Below are 19,142 nucleotides of genomic sequence, written 5' to 3'. Positions count from 1 at the left end.
TCCAATATGGCACGATTTATGGTAAAATGTCAAAAATTTACACATTTTGAAAAAAACAATATTTGCCCCTGCTGGTTTTAATGGGAACTGGAATAAATATATCATGTATTTAAACATTAAAACAATTCACCACAGAAAAACACATACACGTAATCAAAATCCTCAAAAACGGATTCCATGTCCTCCTCCTCATCAATCCTGATAATCGCGATTTCATCCTGCGTGTCGAGACGAGATAGTTTTCGTCCACCATTGAGGCGCTGATTAGACGAAGTAGAACTCGACCCTCCAGTAGACCCAGTGCCAGAGATGCTGCTGGACGTAGAAGTCTTGCTCTCTGATGCATTTGTTATTGGGGCTTTGGGGGTTATTTCATTTGAGTCATACGAAGCAGACCCGGTCTTTAACGGAGATCTTGCAGTCATTGGGATAGTTTCTCTTGTGTTTGAAGAATTCTGAAAAAAATAATGAGTCTGTTTCTGTTGAAAAAGGACCATTTATTGGTCATATCAATATTACTATATGGTTAACATGTGGAAAATCCTTATTTAATTTATTCATTTTCAAAAAAAAAAAAACATTGGGAAATAACAGTACCCATGCGATTACTATTTTCACACCTTTTAGTAGCAGGTACACTGAATACACAGGGGCCATTCCTTTCTTTATTGATATTTTGTAACTGGCATGATACCTTCGTGACTACCATTTTTGAGTTTATTAATCTTTGGGCCCATAATGCGTGTAAGTGCCAGATTCCATGTTTTATATAAACAAGGTGTAAGTACAGATTCCTTGTTTTAGCTATAACAGTTATGAGTAGTTTTCATTACTTGTGTGAGTAGCGCGCTTATTTGAATGCTTCTCGGTCATAACGCTACAAGAATCCGTACAAGAAGGGTCTCTCCTGCAGCTAACCGTATTTCCCAACGTAGTATAGTGTATTGTAACAGTTCAAAGGGAGAAATCATAATGTAAGTGTTTATACTGTCAAGTGTGTATTTATAAGTTTTCTGTATATATTTTTTGATGTTATTTTTGCTGTAAAACGAGGGAGGAAAAATAAATGCTCGATTTTTTTACCTCTTGTTCTGCAGAAATTAATTGAGAGGAATTCTCCGTATGTTTCTCCATATAACGTAATTCTTTCTCTCTTGCAATCTTCATTGCTTGACGCCTCTTTTCTTCAATGTTTTTAAGAATCTGAGGTCGATATCTCGATCTGGCCAAATGTCCTCGGGTGAACCGCTGTATTGTCACAGCAGCGTGGAGTTTCTGCAACTTCAATGCATCCAGCTTTTGAACTGCTTCCAACTTCAGGAATACCTACCAGGGTTAAAACAATTCTATGTTATCACATATTGAAAAAACGCGAAATAAAATGACTATTTCATTTGTTTTGTATGATTAACATTGATGTCAAATAAGCTAAACACATGCAATATACATTTATATACCTGGGTGCCTGATTTAACCATTTGTTACCAAATTTTAATTTGCCAGTACTCAGTACCTTTTGTTTTCCAACAGCGTACTGGTTGCCAAGTCCAAGTTTCCCAAGAATGAGAAGACACAAATCTCTCCCGGAAATCGGCCTACTGCACAACGCTTGATATCTAGTTAATAAAAGACAATACAAGCTATACAGTGCGTATTAAATCTTAGAAATATAATTGATTTTTTTTTTTTTTTTTGGTAATTACTTTAAATTTCTTTTTATCACCAAGGTATATTCTAAATCTAGGTATATACTAAATCTTAATCCGTTGAGAAAAAACGATATATAACAATCCATCTATAAGAAGTTCTAAATTTCTAATTTTATAGCCACCAGGGAAATTTACCAGTCCCTTCCGCTATTACAAAAGTGACTCATTCACTAGGAACTCAAGACTTCTGTATGGATCGTAATTTCAGATATGTGAACGGTTTCAGACGTAGTATACCTTGGTGAAAGACTGAAAAGTATTTTTAAGTTTAAAAAAAATTCAAAAAGAAATACTTTTCTTTGCTATATAAAGGTCTAGCGCTCACCGTGCGCATTTTATAAATCTGAAAAGTCAGTTGAATCCGCAGTGAATTGTTTAATGAAACAGACTTAACGAAAATGATTAAGTAACGATAAAGAATGCCGTTTTATATTTCTAATAAAAAATCCCTAACCTTGTGTTGAATTCCTCGATAGATATCCTGACGGGGAAGCCCTGTTTTCTGATGCGCACCACCTCTGTAATCCCATTGCTGAGTAACTGGTGGCGGACTTTATCCGCTCTGAACGCGTCGGGAACCAAGTCGTCATTTGGTTTCAAACAGCTACAACAATTATTATCATCATTATTATTATTACTTACTTACTTACTTACTTAATCGTTAAATGATATTACTTTTATAAGTTTATATTAGACCTGATTGGGTTAAATTGATTTAGGTTGATTGGTTATTTGATTAGGGAATGTTTATAGGTTTTTTATTTAAGTTGCGGTGGGCACGAAAACTTTATTTGCTTTTTTAAAAGTATTATCGATAGTACACGGATTCTTACCGTATGAAATGAGTTTCTGATCTCGTCATCTTATCAACCAATTCTTTAAGTGAGTTCTGAAAGATTCAGTAATTATTCAGTAATTATTATATCGGGTGCTTAAAACCAAAATTGCTGGAATAAAAATTATCTGGATAAAAGAACTATTTTAAAAGCGCGTCTAAAATCGTTACAGTCAATTTTATCTCATGTGAGTAAGAAACGGTGCATTACTTGTGTGTAGCTTACCCTGAAAAAGGTGGTCAGTGAATTCTGAAGATTTGTCTTTCCGTTTGCTCTGAAATAATGATGAAAGTTGTAATCAAAATTGTGCATATGAAAAATAAACCTCCATTTAACTAGAATTCAAATAGCTGATGTATGCAGACCAAAGGTAATAAAATGCCGCGTTTCAGCGACCCAAATTTTCAATATATAAAGCTACAATATTATTAACCTACCCAGTGCCTTTTTTTGGCGTTGCTTTGTCTCTCTTGGTTGTCATTCCTCGGCGAATTTTGCTCTTCGTTCTGCAAAGATGTTAACAGAATAGGCTATACCAAATCCACTGAAAGCGGCCCTGGATTTTAAACTATGAGAACATCAAATTGGATTCAGATTCTATACTTCTGAACTCATTTTCATTTACCAAGAAGAATAATTAGTAAAAAGTAGATATTTGGAAGTTTCACCAATAACGGGGGCATGGAATTTGGAAATAAGTTTTGGATAGGATATACTTTGGCGATAAAGAAGGAAATTGCTGAAATTTCTGGATTTTTTTTACTTCATATTGTTTTATTTTAATTAAGGTCTAACGCGCGGCCTCACCGAGAAATCGTTCCCGTGGAGGACAGTTCCGCGGAGAAAAGGTCACTTATCAGTAAATTGTCGCTGTCCCTCATACAGTCAAGAATATCTGGGCTAAGATTGTCCCGGTTCTTCTCCACAAACCCTTGAGCCTCGTACACAACCTTGAAAAATAATTGAGTTAAAAAGATGTATGTCATCGCATACTATATGCGTTCTGTCCTTCATGACACTCTTATATAAAGTTTTTTCGGCAAATACGTTTATTTCACTTCTCGTCTGACTCTGTCCTGCAGTTCAGTATTACAACGATGGTAAGGATTAGTGGAAGATAACTAATTTCCAACTTAATGATATTAAAAAAAACCTTCACTTTGCAACATTTCTAACTCTCATTACAAATTACAGGTGATGACCAACCTTGCCGGCATAATGCTGAATGCCAAATAAAAGTTCAGCTTTGGATGAAACGTAATGTTTGTCATCTTTGAAATGGTCGTCTAGGTTTCGTACGTAGGTAACGTCTGATCCGACCGGTATAAGGCGACACTGTTCATCCAACAACGAGAAGACGTTGATAGGTTTCTGGAAAAAAGAAGGTACAAATTGGAGTGGTAGACTACTAAATCTCTGTGTTATCCCATTCTGTAAATTTTAATTTCCCGCCCCATCCAGAATCATCTCTCTCTCTCTCTCTCTCTCTCTCTCTCACACACACACACACACACACACGCACACACACACATATTTATGAAATTAATCGTCAGTCTACCTTATAGAAAAGTTCCAGAACGGCTTCATTGTTCTGGAAGTCGATGTGTTTCCATGCTATTCCTTCTCTCTCGTAATCCTCTTGCTCTTGAGAGAAAATGCATTCATTGAAAAAAGAATGAAGGCGTTCGTTTGCAACATTGATGCACAGTTGCTCGAAACTGTTCTGTTGAAGGTTTTCAAACCCAGAAATATCCAGAATGCCAATCACGTGTGGTATTTTGTCCCTATATCATAAAATAAAATGTTTTGAGAAAATGGAATGTGAAAATGTACACGTATTTCGACAACCATCCTGGATTAAAAAAGATACTTCATTTTAATGTACCGAGCTAAAAGGGCTATAAAACTGTATTAAAGATAATTATCACCAACTATGAAATACATTTAGTGCTTAGTTTGCTTGCAGATTTTAACCCTAATACATGTCGTGTTATACATGTTGCAACAGTTAACAACTTTTATCTGTTTATTTTTTCATAAATGAAAATATTTCAATATGAATCATTTTAAGAAATGGTTTATAAATGAGAATGATAATATTAAGAAATGGCTAGGTGTGTACGCACGTGTCGGCTACACTTTGAGGGCCCATGTTCTCGTTCACCCTTCTAACAACCCAGCCGAACAGTCTTTCATACAGCCATTTCGCCAAAGCGTCACGACAGTCGCTTGCCCAGGGTACGGTCCTTTTTCTGGTTGTTTTTTCTCCTAATTTTAAGTACAACCATAGTTATAAAGTAAGATAGTTGCTATTATTTAGTGTTTTAACTTAGAATTTCACCTTAACTAATTCACAAATGAAATTCATTAAGGAAGGAACAGAAAAGGGCGATTGTCTTTCGTGATCTTCAAAATGAATGTTAGTCTGTTAGCGCCAAGAGAAAATTGAAAGTTACTTTCACTGCCCAGATTTATACTTAGACAAAATTGTGCTTACCTTGAGCCCAAAACTCAAAGGAAGTAAATGCTGCCTTCATACTCTCTGGATCCGTGGAGAGCAGACGACATGCTAAATATGAAAAACAACACGATTTTACCTCTCAGTCTTTAAATTCTTTTGCACAATTACGAAACTTATCATCTACTGAGGTCTTCTCAATAGCTTATTAGGCCTACCTAGTCACATTTTATTTAAAATCTAAAGTAAAAATAAATAAAAATCTTACCGTGGTCTAGGGGCTCCATATCATCAATCTGTGCGGCAGAATTTTCTTCAGTTTTGTCCACTGGCACGAATTTGATGTTCGTTATGTGAAGAATAGCTGCCAGCATTTGGTAAATGTTGGTAACGTCCTGGAATATTATTTTATAAAGTAAACTTTAACCTTTTTCATGTACACTGTAGGCTAAACAATGTTCCAAGACTTTGAGATTAGAAACGGACTTGAGTTTTAGGAACATTTGAATATCAAGACATGGTCTCAAAAATAAACTTTTTGTTGTGTGAGAACGACTTGCCTCCGGTGTAAAGCCCTCCCAGCGAAGCTGGTCTTCCAGTTCTTTAAATCTTTGCTGGTAGATGTTGGGAAATTTCTTCATGTGCTCCAGACATCCTCTGTTGCCGTTGATGATTCTTCATCACAAAATGATAAATAAGTAAATAAATAAATAAATAAATAAATACATCAGTGATAATTGAAATTGCACTGAACTGATTTAAGAGGACAAATTGGGCAGAAATACAGCGTACTTGTGACGGTTTTATCTTTTTTATATTCTTCGTCTACAAAAATATTACAAACCACTGTCAATAAAATAAAAACTTATATGGTGCCTTCAATATTTATTGTTATTTAATCATTATGTAATGTCCTTTTAGACACACATAACTTATTACAAATTATCAGTCTTGCCATATGCTTGGTAACAAGTGTGTTTTGCATTGGAAACTAAAATAGCTCTGCCAGCCTCGAAAGAGGCTGTTGCCTTGTGAGATTTTGCTTCAGTGTCTTAGTTTTGGTCTACCCGGTTACATGTACGTGCTTCCTCCTAAAATTCGACTTACATTAGCTTCTTGGGGTACTACTATAATCTATTCTGATGATTTGTCTTACCCAGCAAGGCATTGCCTAGAGCATAATACTGATTCATTCAGTAAAATTGAAATCCGAACAAAGGCGTTGTAGTGCTTAATCACTGGCCAACCCGGCTTTACCCCCCACTTTTTGGTTGGTGACCCTATCTTGCTATTTTTAACCACGATTATATACATCTTGTGTGGAATTATTTTAATAGCCAAATACGGTGGTGACATAGGATCCTTGATTTTCACCCATATAGGACTGAAAAAAGGACTACTACTCTTTGCTGGATAGCTTTTACCCTCAATCTTGCATAGGTAATTTGTCTGGCTTTCTGGGCTCTGAGAATGGTCTCAATGTCCAGTGGTCCGTCTGGCGGACCAAAAACCACCTATTTACATTGATAAATAATCGGACGCGGTATGAATCCCAACTCAAATAAACACGAAATATTTCTTGCTATTTGAAAACATGAGACAAAATTACACAAGCTTTGTGCTTAAGCTTTCCGGGACACACGTTTACTGTTTACCTGAAAGTATTAAAAAAGTATAATAAACTCCGTTTTTCAAATGCACATGGTAGTGTTGAATGTGACAAGATGTTATACTGGCATGTACTAGTATATGTATATGTGACACTGCTGCATTTCAATATTGCTTTTTATATGTCTGTTATCTGTTACCTTATGCATGTAAAATTTATGCTGGAATCTCGCGTCATATCCTTTGAGCCTCGATTCCTACGTGATCTCAACGTCCTATATGCTTATAGTTAGGTATACATGTATGTTACATGTATGTCTTTAACATATGTTATTGGCAAAATTTTCTTTTTGTAATAATTTAAGTCTCACTCTTATAAGCCGGACATGTCTGTATGACATACCTTTCAAGCCACAGCCGGTTTTAGTGTCTACGTTCACCGAATACTTCCAAAGTAGGGCTACCCGTATGTGACCCTCAAAAATTTTTTTCGTGTAGAGAGTGGAGTGTTTTTTCGTTGTCATTTCAGTCGCAGAATCATATTCATAAACATTGCTGTTGTGAACATCCACGATATCAGGTGAGTTTTTAAATGTTATCCATATTTTACCTATTTTCAAGTATCGAAATTTTATTTCTATTTGATATATGTTGTCATATTACTTATCTATGATATATTTCATTTGCCTAATCCGTGTTACGTTAAAATTATACATCTAATTTCAAGAATTAAATTGATGTATTTTAAAGTTAAACCAAACATAGAGACTAACGCTTATTTAGAGGGAATTTTATCAGTGTATTATTTTGTAATGCGTCAACTCTTTCTCAGAGTAATTTTGATCGCGAATGGTTACAGGTTATCCTCTAAGTTATGTGCCCGCTTACATAGCGGTGATTTTTTGTTTAATAGATTCTCCTGTTCTCTTATGATCTCTTAAGTCTGGCATTGCTATTAAGAAAGAAAGCTTAATCCATCCTTTATAAGTAATACTTAAAATGTAATGCTACGTGAATTCAAAATCAACATGCGTGTGACAACGAGGTATTTCATGTATTAAGTTGATATCTGAATTCTGTTTAAGTACCACAAACTGCAGAATGAAGATGAAGTTAAACATGATGATCGTGGGCTGCTGTGTTGTCTCCATGACAACAAAAATGTAAGCACTTGTGGTCATGATCAAATCTCTCTCTCTCTCCCTCTCTCTCTCTCTCGGTGTATTGCTTTTCGTCCTTCAGGGGTCTGTTTAAATCCGTTGAGATGTTTTTAATTTTTTTTTAATTAGGATGGATTTATGTTCAATGTGGGATGATTTTGAAATGCACAAACATGGTTTCCCGTTAAGAATACAAAAGATCGCTCTGATGGTATTTATCAGATTCATAAAATGCTACTATTTTGGTTCCTCATCAACGTCCAAGAACACAACAAAGCCATACTTGCAAATACCTTCAGAAAGGTTGAATTTCACATTGTTTTAGGGATTGTACCCCTGTTAATGGAGCAAACCCTCAGCTTACAGCAAGAGAGATTGGGAAATTGATCTGTGATGCCGTGGACACCAATAACGATGGCATCCTCACTAAACTGGAATGGGTTGGGATAGTGGCTAACATGGACTTTGACCGTAAGTTTTAGCATGTCCTGTCTTTTCTTATAATACCCGAAAATTTAGCATTGCACAAGATGGTGTCGTAAACTCACCCAATGTTGCGTGGCCTAAAAGAATAATTTTATGAATTGATTGCATGTGAAATTGGTATTGGCCAATACCCATTATTCTTTGGGTTTTCAGACAATGATGAAGTCACGCACAGTGAGATACAGAGATATCTGGTCAAACTGGATAGCAGAATTCGCCCACTGTGGTCTCGTGCACTCTTTGAAGTGGGTGATTTTGATAAAGATGGAGTACTGACAGAAGATGATATGGCCAAATTTGGGAATCTAGATGCCAATGGTGAGTGTTTCCTATGTCTAACATGGTCCTGTTTCTCAAACAACTGAAGAAGAACGCACTCTTTGCCTAAAAAACCAATGCAGTATTTATGAGTAAGGATATCCTTTAAAAGACATTAAGCGTCGATCAAAAATAAAATGTTCCTAAGTGTTCGTTATGACAATGCTCGTAATGGGATCATCCGTAAGAAATCTGGCGACTTAGTGTAAAATATAGCGAAATTTCGTGGGTTTTGAAGGCGAGGGGGGCGGATCAGAAATAATGACAGCCTATAACTAATGGGAGTGGACAAAGAATAAGACCTGGCATAATTCATCCATGGGTATTTTTCTTCTGGCTATTTTCTGCTAAGTGATTTATATTGGTCTTTCGCACAACAGTGCGTACCTACCAAGTTTGCGTGTTACTGTCATATTGCTTTCTAATACACCATTCCCGGTGCACAGCTTTCAACCTTAACCTTACCTCACATCATTAAACATATATATATATATATATATATATATATATATATATGTTTAATGATGATATATATATATATGTTTAATGATGATATATATATATATATATATATATATATATATATATATATATATATATATATATATATATATATATATGCGTGTGTATACGACATGGAAAAGCGCATAAAATTACAGATGTCTATCTAATTCAGGAAATGGGCGAACAGACAAGGATGAATGTATTGAATTATGTGAAAAGGTATGGTTGATTTTATATACCATTATTACTATGAAAGCAACCGCTCTTTTTAACTGTTTGAATCAGTGCGGTTTGATATATCTACCTCTAGTAGTAAAAAGGATTTAATAACTGATTTTATGAAAAAGTAATACTTGAGAGGAAATTTAAAATAATTGTGTCTAAACAATCACCATTCAAAGTGTTTGAAACTGTTATAGTTCATAGAAACCAAAAGTCCCACTGTGATGTTACAAGCTTATAAATAAATGGGTTAATGAGCAGTATTTCAGAAAATTTCATTAATAATTGTGTTCTACAATATTGTTTTTATTTAAGCTTTTGAAAAAGTACGACCCCACGCTGGAGTAAACAGCTACATGTACCCACAACATTTGCCAGAAGTGGTAAGTGCTGAATATGTGACACCTGTATTTGGCATATGTATCGATATATAGATAACTGTTGAAATATTTACGTATGCAGTAGATTACGTAAAATATATAGTATTAGACTGAACTCCCAAAAGTAAACATACTGGTTTCATTTAATATTTTTTTCCTTTTCATTTTCAGTTTTTAAGAAGACATCGTGGCGAAAAAAATATAATTATGAATCATCAGTAATTTTGAGAATGTTTTGTTGAATACCAAAATTCACTAATTATTTCAAAATTAAAACTAGTGTGGTGGCTGAAAAGTCCTTGTTATTATATCCCTTTGAAAGAAATCTTTTAGTTAAACAGTATATCTCATAAGTAAAACGCATATGCTTGGCACCACGATATGACAGAATAATTTAGTTCCAGCAGAAAACAACATCTGTTAAAAGTAATTTCCACATTGTTATGTGTCCCATTAAATGTGAGGACACGTGGCTATGGAATTGTCATGATTTACGATGGATGTCGAGTTCTCATATGCGGTGCGAATTCTTTTCACGTCTTTATTTTTGCTACAAAACATAGTTTACGCGTTCTATATGGATCAGAAGTTTTTGGTGTCTCCATAGATACATTTCTCAATCTTTTCCAAGAAAGACAAAGAGTGTCGTCATATGGCAAATAACAGGAAGTCATCAATCAGGACACTACGCAAACCACAAAATAGAAAAGTATCGTGAACAGTATTCAGTGTATTGACCAATACAAAGCTCTGGCTCGCACGATACAATTGGACTACACGGATTTTGTTGCGTTCAGACACCACGGTACTGGACCAAAACAAAATAATCCTTGTAGAATCCACAGAAAGATCCATTCCTTTGATTATGCTTACCACGAAAAATCAGGTAAACTGAACGCAAGAACAGAAGGCAAAAATTGTAATAATACAAACAATGAGGAATACATGAATGGACGCTGGTGGAATATTCGAGGAGACTAGAAATGGGGAACTAGAAGCAGGCGCATTTTCCATTTTATAAGTGAGGCAGACCTTTGCAAATGTTATAATCGGAAAACCACTTTCAGAATCCTCGGAGATTCTCACCTCAGATATCTTAGTAATTACTTGAATCAATTATTGTCGAAATTTGATCATATATCTCCGTTTACAGGACGCCCATGTATTACTCCTGGTATAATTTCAACCCACCCTGTGCCGGATGGGAAGGAGCTGATAGGTCTGAGCAATATTATATTTAAATGGGCTTCCTGGACTCCCGACTTGCTAAAAGCAATCCGTTCATTCTCGTCTAGATTTCACAAAATTTCTGTTACAAGCATTGATGTGGTTTTAATGGATTTGGGTATACATGACATAGAACTTGAAGGTGCCTACGAATTTGTAAAACATGATTTTGGTCGTTTTGTCGACCTCCTGGGCAGGGTGCGGAAAAATCCCAGCACCACAAATATATGTCTAATATATGCATGGATGAGATTGTGTTGACAATTGACTTTTTGTGTCATATAAAGGGGATTTTCCAAGATAAGGTTGAAACTAAGTCGATAATATAATTTGCTATAACTCTATTATCCATATAGTGACACTGACGGTAGTACGTAAATATTGTAGTGAGTTCATGGAACCAATGTGTTTAGAATATATATATATATATATATATATATATATATATATATATATATATATATACAGACTTGACATTTAATATGGAATATTTCAGTTTCGAAGGTATACCTAGGTAAAAATACGTTCTTTTTTCAAAAAACTCCTATCTCATATAAGATTTGTGAATGTAAAAGTGTGCAGTCAGGTGTGTCACTACCAATTAACTGACTTTCATGCCTGTTGCGCTGCTACATTATGTAATTTGCAGTGATTTAATTGGGTAGTGTTCCTTTGGGCTGATCAAAGCTTGGCTTAGGCAAAGCTTGGTTCTGTCAAAAAAGTATCCATTTTTCAGCAACTATTGCATAGAAGAATTCGAAATTTTGCATGCAAGCCGTCAGTTTTGCAGTGCGTACGATGAGTCAAGTAGTGCATTACAAATTTGTTAATCTAAGGCAGAATGGCGCGAAAAAGACAGACATAACCAGACAGATCATAGCGCCAAACGGAACGGTCCCCACAGTTTTATAGAGTAATGCCCAGCCTGATGTACCTACACAGAGGTCACCCCCAAAGTATCAAAATTTTACCTACAGGGTACAGGACCCACTGTCTTTCGGGATACGCTTCTGCAACTAAACAAAAAACACAGTCCGTTCAGAACGAGGGGTAAATTGCCACTAAAATGCGTTTTTCAAAGCCCTTAGCGAACACCAAACTGGTTTTAGCAGGTAAGAACACCAAATGACCTCCGAGGTACCCACTGTATACAGCAAAACATCGTCGTCTGTTTCTCTAATGAATTGGGGGCCATGAACGATTCTGGGTAGAACACTGAAACTGCGTGGCTTTCCTTATTGAGGTCAGATTTCACCTGTACCGCCCAATTAGTCAAAACAGAGTTTACAGATATTCAGAAGAGGCCTACGACGAAGCATATGCCGGGTCTAAAGTGACAAGGGTGATTGACAGCGTCAGTATTTGGAGTAGATTCCACATTGGTGCCAAAACACCAGTGGTAGTCATCGACGAAAACCTGAACCAGATCAAATAAAGGAATAATCTCGGAACCACTTGACTATCATTTGATAGGGAGCACCTTAGGAACAATTCTAAGTTGCACGATGAGGTTGCAGGTTCACACAGAGCACTTTTAATAGCAGATAACTTACAGAACCAAGGGAATGAGCAGCTGCCCTGGTCATCAAAATCGCCACATTTGAGCCACATAGACAATATTTCGGTAGACCATTACTCACCAATCAACTGCCTACATGTCCTACAACAAAACTGGACCAGATTGGACAATTTTAGACCGATGCCTGGAATGCTATTCCAGATTGAACTCTAAAAACCTACCCCCAAGAAATGCCTTGCCGCTTGAGAGCGCTGGCAACAGCCACGAAGAGGCCAGGAGTAACAACGACCATTACTGTGACTAGCAACTGACATGAGGGTCTTTTGTGGAGCGTATTACCCTTTTACAGACAATAATTTGGAAAATATGGAGATCCAAAATATATATTTTAATGGGAGTCGTATGACATAGAATAGGCAATGTGTTTTTGTTTGCTTCTCTGGCGAATTCCATTAATGAACTGATGTCACAATGACATCAAAGAGATAATTTTAAGTTATTAAAACACGATTTTAATCCTTATTTTCATTTATCAGTCAGCAAAATAGGAATAAACTGATAAAAAATTATTTCGAAAAAAATATTCCATATTAAATGTCAAGTCTGTATATATTTTGCAATGGAGTCGTCAATTTTGTTACACGTTAGCTAAGGCAACTAAGGCAACTTAGTCTACAAAAAAAGACTTTATCAAAGTGTACATGCTGGGTCTTGTTTAGATAAAAAAAATGCTACCTTTAGTTGGCTATAGGCCTATTCGAGAGTTCAACAGACTAACAATGTATCCAGTACATGTACGCCCAGCAGCTACATGTATCCCTACCGATAGTTTTCATAATTTCTTGTGTATGTTTTTGTAATTTAAAGGATATGACATGTCTAGGATATGACATAAGCAAATTTCACTTTGAATCAAATTTGATCTCCCTGTTTCAAGTTGGACACTCTTGTCTGCCTTACATACGTATCATATATGTATACATGCATGATATGAAAAAATCTCTTTCGGTTACTTCTCAGATTATTTGGGAATATATTATTACCTGTAATCCTCAGGTGCCTTCAGGTCAAATAAACGCAGACGATCCTGCGGCATCCCGCCTAACACCGTGTAAAATATGTGGAAATTCTGCTCTCTGCCTCCCTGGCGAACAACGCGGGACTTCTCCAACAGGTAATCTGAAACTTTTCCTGAAATTGTGAGAAAAATTGTAAAATAATTTTAGATCCAAGTTTCAGACGAGGAGAATGTCATAGAAAGTGCACATTTATTATCAGAAAAAGAGGAAGTTACCTCCAATGATGTGTCCCTCTTTGGTAAAGAACAACTCTACAAATTTGCCATATCTGCTTGAATTTTTGTTCATCACTGTTTCGGCGTTTCCAAATACCTCCAAGAGAGGGTTCACCTGTTGAGTAAGTGTATAAAGAAAGATTTCAACAAAAATTGAGTGAAATCATTATTGCAATTAAGTGACAGTTTGAAAACATAACAAGAAATTATGGAAGTAGACATTTTGGGTATATCAAAGCAGAGTAAACTCTCTCTCTCTCTCTCTCTCCTTATGGGGGTCGACACGTAACGAAAAGAAATGTAGAACAAACGGCATTCAGTCCTTAAAATATAAAACAGCCAGTGAAAAAAGAAAATGAATTATTTTTGCCTTATTCAGCTTCTCGCTCATGATCTTAACGTCAGCATTGCTGAGGCAGGTGATGTGTTTGACGAGGAGTTTTGTGGTCTCTGTCTTTCCAGACCCCGACTCTCCGCTCACAAAGACGCACTGTGGTCTAGCTCGACCAATCAGCTGACGGTAGGCGTGCTGGCCCACCCCGAAAACATGAGGCCGGGTAGAGGGGGGTTGACCGCCGGAAAACTCTTCGTGATCCTGAAAGATTAGCACCCAAGGGTAACGACTGATGGAATGCTTTTTTCTTTGTTAGTTTCTTGTAATGTAGGCCTACCTAAATTACACTTATAACATTAGACGTTCTTTGAATAAAATAACATGCGTTGATTTTTCTTTCAAGTCAATCATTTCTTTTTCTTCACATTCAGTTTAAAATGTGAATAGATGTATAAATGAAATGGGCGAGTTGTACCTTTTTTCCATAGATCTTTAAGTCTTTAAACGGATTGACTGCAACCAGAACATCTCCTATGTAAGTCTAAAAATGAAGAGAAACATATTGACAGTGGCACTTTCAAATATATTAACCTCTATGTACACTACATGCAGAAAATTAAATAAAATCATCATAGAAAAAATTATGGTTATTAAAAACAAACATTAGATATGCTTGAAATATTCGTGAGATATTTAATTTTAATTGTCATTTTTTATGTAAAGCTATGGTAATGACTCACGTATATTTGATCTCGGTGTGTGTAGCGGCTGTGAAGGCATTCTAGGATAGTATCCTCTGTTACCTCCTCCAAGGTGGATAAATCATCCACGCCGATATCAGCCATCCTGACTGAGGTAGAAACTTCGAAATTGCTGTAAAAAATTAATTTTTATCATCCTTTTTTTTTTTTTCATCGAATATCCATTGAATTACATACAAAGAGATGAAGCCCTTAACATTTACTAGCTGAGTGTGTGTTTGAAAATTGACGTGTATGGAAACAGGATACTAAACAAAATGTATATTTTTAACTTGTATATTTTTATTGATCTTATTGATTTAGATTGACCCTAGTAAAGTTAGCATATCTAGCCAAAGAAAAAAAATCCTCTGTTACTTGTCCATTGAAAAAAATCATAAAAGAATGACTATAGGTTTTCTCATACGAATTCAATACTGGTATTATATAAACATATTAAATAATTAGCGTAATAATGGCACAGCTAGATCAAAATTATTGTGTTTATTATGATGAATGACATATGTAAGCTAATAAGCGTATGCAACTTAAATGAATATGAATGGAAATGCTAATGATTCCTACATGGCACTGAGTAAACGTGAACGTATGAATATAAATGCTAATGTTTCCTTCTTGGCACTGAGTGAGGATTAAATTTCAATTTCGCAGGTATCCACCATAATTCCACGAAACGTCACTTAGTGCTACCAGGGGCGGACCCAGGATTATTTGAAGGGGGGAGGGGGGTCCGCAGCGGGCACCGAAAGTTTTTGTATTTTAGGGCGAACGGTGTCATTTCGTGCGGTTTAGAACAGTTAAAATTTTAATTTCAAGAGGGGACCATTGGTGTGACCATTTTTTTCAGAAATCGAAGGGGGAGAGGGTCAGGGCCCCCTGACAACCCCCTAAATCCGCCACTGAAATTGAGTGTTATGCTTCTGACACTTAAAATGTTTGGGCTGAGAAGGTTCGGTGACTTCCCTGTCGCATTCGATATAAAAATCATACATCAAATTCCGTTCACAATGAGAAAGAAAAAACACATTGGTGTGTGTGAGTGAGCCAGGTAAGAGGGTCCCATTGGGGGGCATACATTATTGTTCACGGGAAATATTAACAAATTAAAAAAAAATAAAACTTGAAAATCACAATTCACAGAAATTAGCAATGACTACATGCAACAAAATTAAAATAGGCCTACGTATTTGATACGTGCACGTGCGGAAGTCCACTAGAGGAGTGTTGGGGTTACACAGAAATGAAAGGCTTTATATCTGAATTATTAACAGGATTTTTGTTAATTTTTATGCATCATTATTATCATTATTTGGAAATTTTCATTTTTCACGTATTCACATCAATGTGGGGGTTTGAACTTCCATCTGTTCCACGGGTCCGAAATTACATAATTGAAAATTGATGATTAAGCATTATGGAATATTGCAACAATATTGACGAAAACGCATTCTCTCTTCCGTTTCACGAGGTATCTGTATTGCAGTCATGTGACGGTAAAATATTTCTTGATAGAGTACATATATGCCCACATTTCCACAGACAGCAAGGTTCATGATTGGGTGACTCTTCATCCACCCGATTCACAAGAAAAATGCCGTCACATAAATGTTTTCTCGACTTCAGTAATGGAGGGCAGTATTAGTGAAGCGATGGTAAGCGCAAACCAAGTTGAGTTTTTGTGTGCTAGTACCACCCTAAACGCTTTTTATGTTGTCGAACATAGAACATGAAAGAAATACGAGTTGAAATCTGCGAATCACGGAGTATGAATACGTTTCAAGAATGACAAGTAACGAAAACCAGTATTCACCAGTCACGGGGATAGGATTCTTTACGCTAAATAAAATGCACGTTCAACGCATCTCGTGAAATAAAAAGTGGTTTTGATGAGTCACGCAAATACTCAAAGGGACCCTCACTAAGTGTACATAATTGAATAAATAAAACGCACTGTTATTTAAGGTTGGCACCAACGGTCGTCTAGGTGCTATTTTTCAACATCTCAAAAGTTCCTTTTTCATTTATATTGATTTAATGTTTAGCCAAACCCTGAAAACTTAAATGTGCTCCTTACTCAATTATAGCGCTACTTTTCGACAAACATTCTATGTTATGTAGTTAAATCTAGAAAAATTTAGAATTCCCCTTGATTTCTCAAATAAATAAGAAATACACTGGATATTTAAAAAAATGCATTTCTTAAGTAGTCAGTAGTCAGATATATCAAAATTATGCACCCCCAAAAGGAAAATCGACCTTTTCCACTTGAATTGTCTTAATCAAGCTTTTAATAAACATACAGGCACTGATTCAAATATTCCCCTCCATTTAACAGTGGGTCCTAAAGTAAACATAACTAAACCAATATAACCTATTGTCATTTCAACGCAGGTGCGACAATCATACTGGTATAGCTGCTATTTTACATTACTTCCGTGTTCAGTTCTGCAGGTCAACTAGAACCCTTTTTCCGTCAGAGTTACAAATATGCTCAACAAAAAATCGAAGGGGTCATGTAAACCTTTAGATTCCAACTGGTGCAGTCACTTATGGCAGCGAGGCAAAAATATCAATCAAAGTTTATTTGTTAATTAATATTTATATATGCTAACCCTCTGACAATGTTTAAATAACCTTAATTGTGCAAAATATGGTAAGTAGTAGTTTGATATGTTGCATTTATCCCACGGAGTCATGAATTAAAAAAAAAAAAAAAAACATTAACATCTCTATAGAGGCCACCTAGCTTTAGTTCAAGCTCTCAGAGTTTGCTGATGGTAACCAATTTATGCTGATATTAACATCTATATAGGGCTATCAAAATTTATCCCAAACATCCTAGTGGATTATTGAACAGTAAAAAAGATACGTACAGTGGTAGACTTAGTCGATTTAAACCCTGTTGGCTAGAATTACGTAGTTACATTATAATTAGATGCAATTAAATTCAATGATGTAATTTAACATAAGAATTTCCTTTTTTAAATAGGACTGTTTTTGTTAACAACAAGAGGCAGAACTTTTATACCCAGAATATCGATACACGTTTCCGCGTATATTCCTGTCAACCTTAGTGCCCACTTCTGACGGCGGTGTTTATAATGCACCAAAAGGTGTGGGTAAACTATGAGCAATAGAAAAAAATCACAAACACAGTAAGAATCAGTTTAAGAAACAAAATGCGGCCTTGTTTGCGACTTTGGATTCATTACATGGCAACCTATTTAAGTTGACTTACAAGTTTGTGCGTTAATTCTTGCATGCGTATTTCAACTGTATATATGTAGCGCTTTTCACATTGATTTTGATAAAGAGTACATTTGGATCAAAAACTTTTGTTCTAGAACATATGATTGTTCAATACATGCATATGATGCCAATATTATGGTGTTGAACCACTCAAAAAAAGGAAAAGCACTCCGAAAATAAGGCAGTGCGACTTACCCTTGCTCTGTTTGATGCTCGTTCTGGCGAAGATATAAAATTTTCAATTTCTTCGAATTAGTCTTAACCCAAACTATTGTGTGAACAAGGAAGGAATGCCATAGAAATCAATGTTATATAATTGACCCAGTGCTGGGTACGATAGTTTGATTATCGAATTTTCACTTATACTTCCTTGTTCGAGTAGAAAACCAATCCTGGACCTTCTGTACTTATTGTTTCTGGATAACGATTAACAATACTTTTTTAGAAGTTTATTAATTTGTAGAAGCGAGGTGATGTATTGGTAACGCGGGCTGATGCACTAGCCTGAAGGTGTTCCTAATTGCCCGTTAATACCCTAAACCGTGCTTACTTTAAAAAAAATTCTTCTTATCCTTATGTAAGTCATGTATTACAAAACACACATTGCACTTTTCACGACTTTTGACGATGAAAAGGTTTGCGACCATGTTTTTTATTTTAATTTTTTTACGTTGGTAATCAGCATTGCACTGTTGAACACATTTCTTCGACTTCGACAAATAACATATCTGGAACATTTTGATGAAATGCGTAAAAAAAGGATTTTCAGTTGGAAGTAAAATACTTACCCTGGCCCCCGGATGCAAAGTGAAGGAATTTAGTCCCTAGGGTCTCACGAAATACCTGTAAACTTCGAACAATGCAGGCGTCTCAAAACGTGTAAAGAATAATATAGCTATTGGGTCCATTTTTCGGGAGAGACGAATGGAAAACTGGAGTACATTTTGTTTTCGTCTTCAGAGACAACAAATAAATGAATATATTGAGAAGACGTCTCAAATGGACGTTAATGTTCTGTTTCAAAGATACCACATGGTAAATCTTACAGTGGCGATGTCGGTACAATGTGCCTCAGCC

At 35.9% G+C, this 19,142-nt stretch overlaps 1 protein-coding gene and 1 long non-coding RNA gene across 3 annotated transcripts in view; one reads left to right on the top strand and one right to left on the bottom strand.

The window, feature by feature from the left end:
- The window catches only part of LOC106170231 (chitin synthase chs-2), a 27,652-nt gene extending 8,510 nt beyond the window's left edge, over window positions 1–19,142 (bottom strand). The window contains exons 1-20 of one of the 2 annotated variants that reach the window (XM_024076464.2): window positions 18,854–19,142; window positions 14,796–14,928; window positions 14,531–14,596; window positions 14,092–14,316; window positions 13,722–13,836; window positions 13,471–13,618; window positions 5,564–5,678; window positions 5,272–5,398; window positions 5,043–5,114; window positions 4,672–4,813; window positions 4,104–4,329; window positions 3,752–3,916; window positions 3,353–3,495; window positions 2,983–3,051; window positions 2,771–2,819; window positions 2,543–2,598; window positions 2,164–2,313; window positions 1,514–1,616; window positions 1,084–1,326; window positions 148–455 (exon numbers count right to left, since the gene is read on the bottom strand). In XM_024076464.2, coding sequence (XP_023932232.2) covers window positions 148–455; window positions 1,084–1,326; window positions 1,514–1,616; window positions 2,164–2,313; window positions 2,543–2,598; window positions 2,771–2,819; window positions 2,983–3,051; window positions 3,353–3,495; window positions 3,752–3,916; window positions 4,104–4,329; window positions 4,672–4,813; window positions 5,043–5,114; window positions 5,272–5,398; window positions 5,564–5,678; window positions 13,471–13,618; window positions 13,722–13,836; window positions 14,092–14,316; window positions 14,531–14,596; window positions 14,796–14,900 — 2,627 coding nt within the window. In that variant the 5' untranslated portion in view covers window positions 14,901–14,928; window positions 18,854–19,142. Of the gene's footprint in view, window positions 1–147; window positions 456–1,083; window positions 1,327–1,513; window positions 1,617–2,163; window positions 2,314–2,542; window positions 2,599–2,770; window positions 2,820–2,982; window positions 3,052–3,352; window positions 3,496–3,751; window positions 3,917–4,103; window positions 4,330–4,671; window positions 4,814–5,042; window positions 5,115–5,271; window positions 5,399–5,563; window positions 5,679–13,470; window positions 13,619–13,721; window positions 13,837–14,091; window positions 14,317–14,530; window positions 14,597–14,795; window positions 14,929–18,260; window positions 18,394–18,853 lie in introns of those variants that run through there. The other variant, XM_013550026.3, reaches the window with a different exon arrangement.
- On the top strand, window positions 10,081–14,445 carry LOC147763852 (uncharacterized). Its single transcript, XR_015332056.1, has 3 exons — window positions 10,081–10,567; window positions 13,484–13,601; window positions 14,184–14,445. It is a non-coding gene; the product is annotated as an uncharacterized LOC147763852 (long non-coding RNA).

The sequence above is a fragment of the Lingula anatina genome, chromosome 1 (genome assembly GCF_051362555.1).
Source record: "Lingula anatina isolate TDL-2025a chromosome 1, LinAna3.0, whole genome shotgun sequence".
Taxonomy (NCBI): Eukaryota; Metazoa; Brachiopoda; class Lingulata; order Lingulida; family Lingulidae; genus Lingula; species Lingula anatina.
This window is presented reverse-complemented; position numbering and strand designations above follow the sequence as displayed.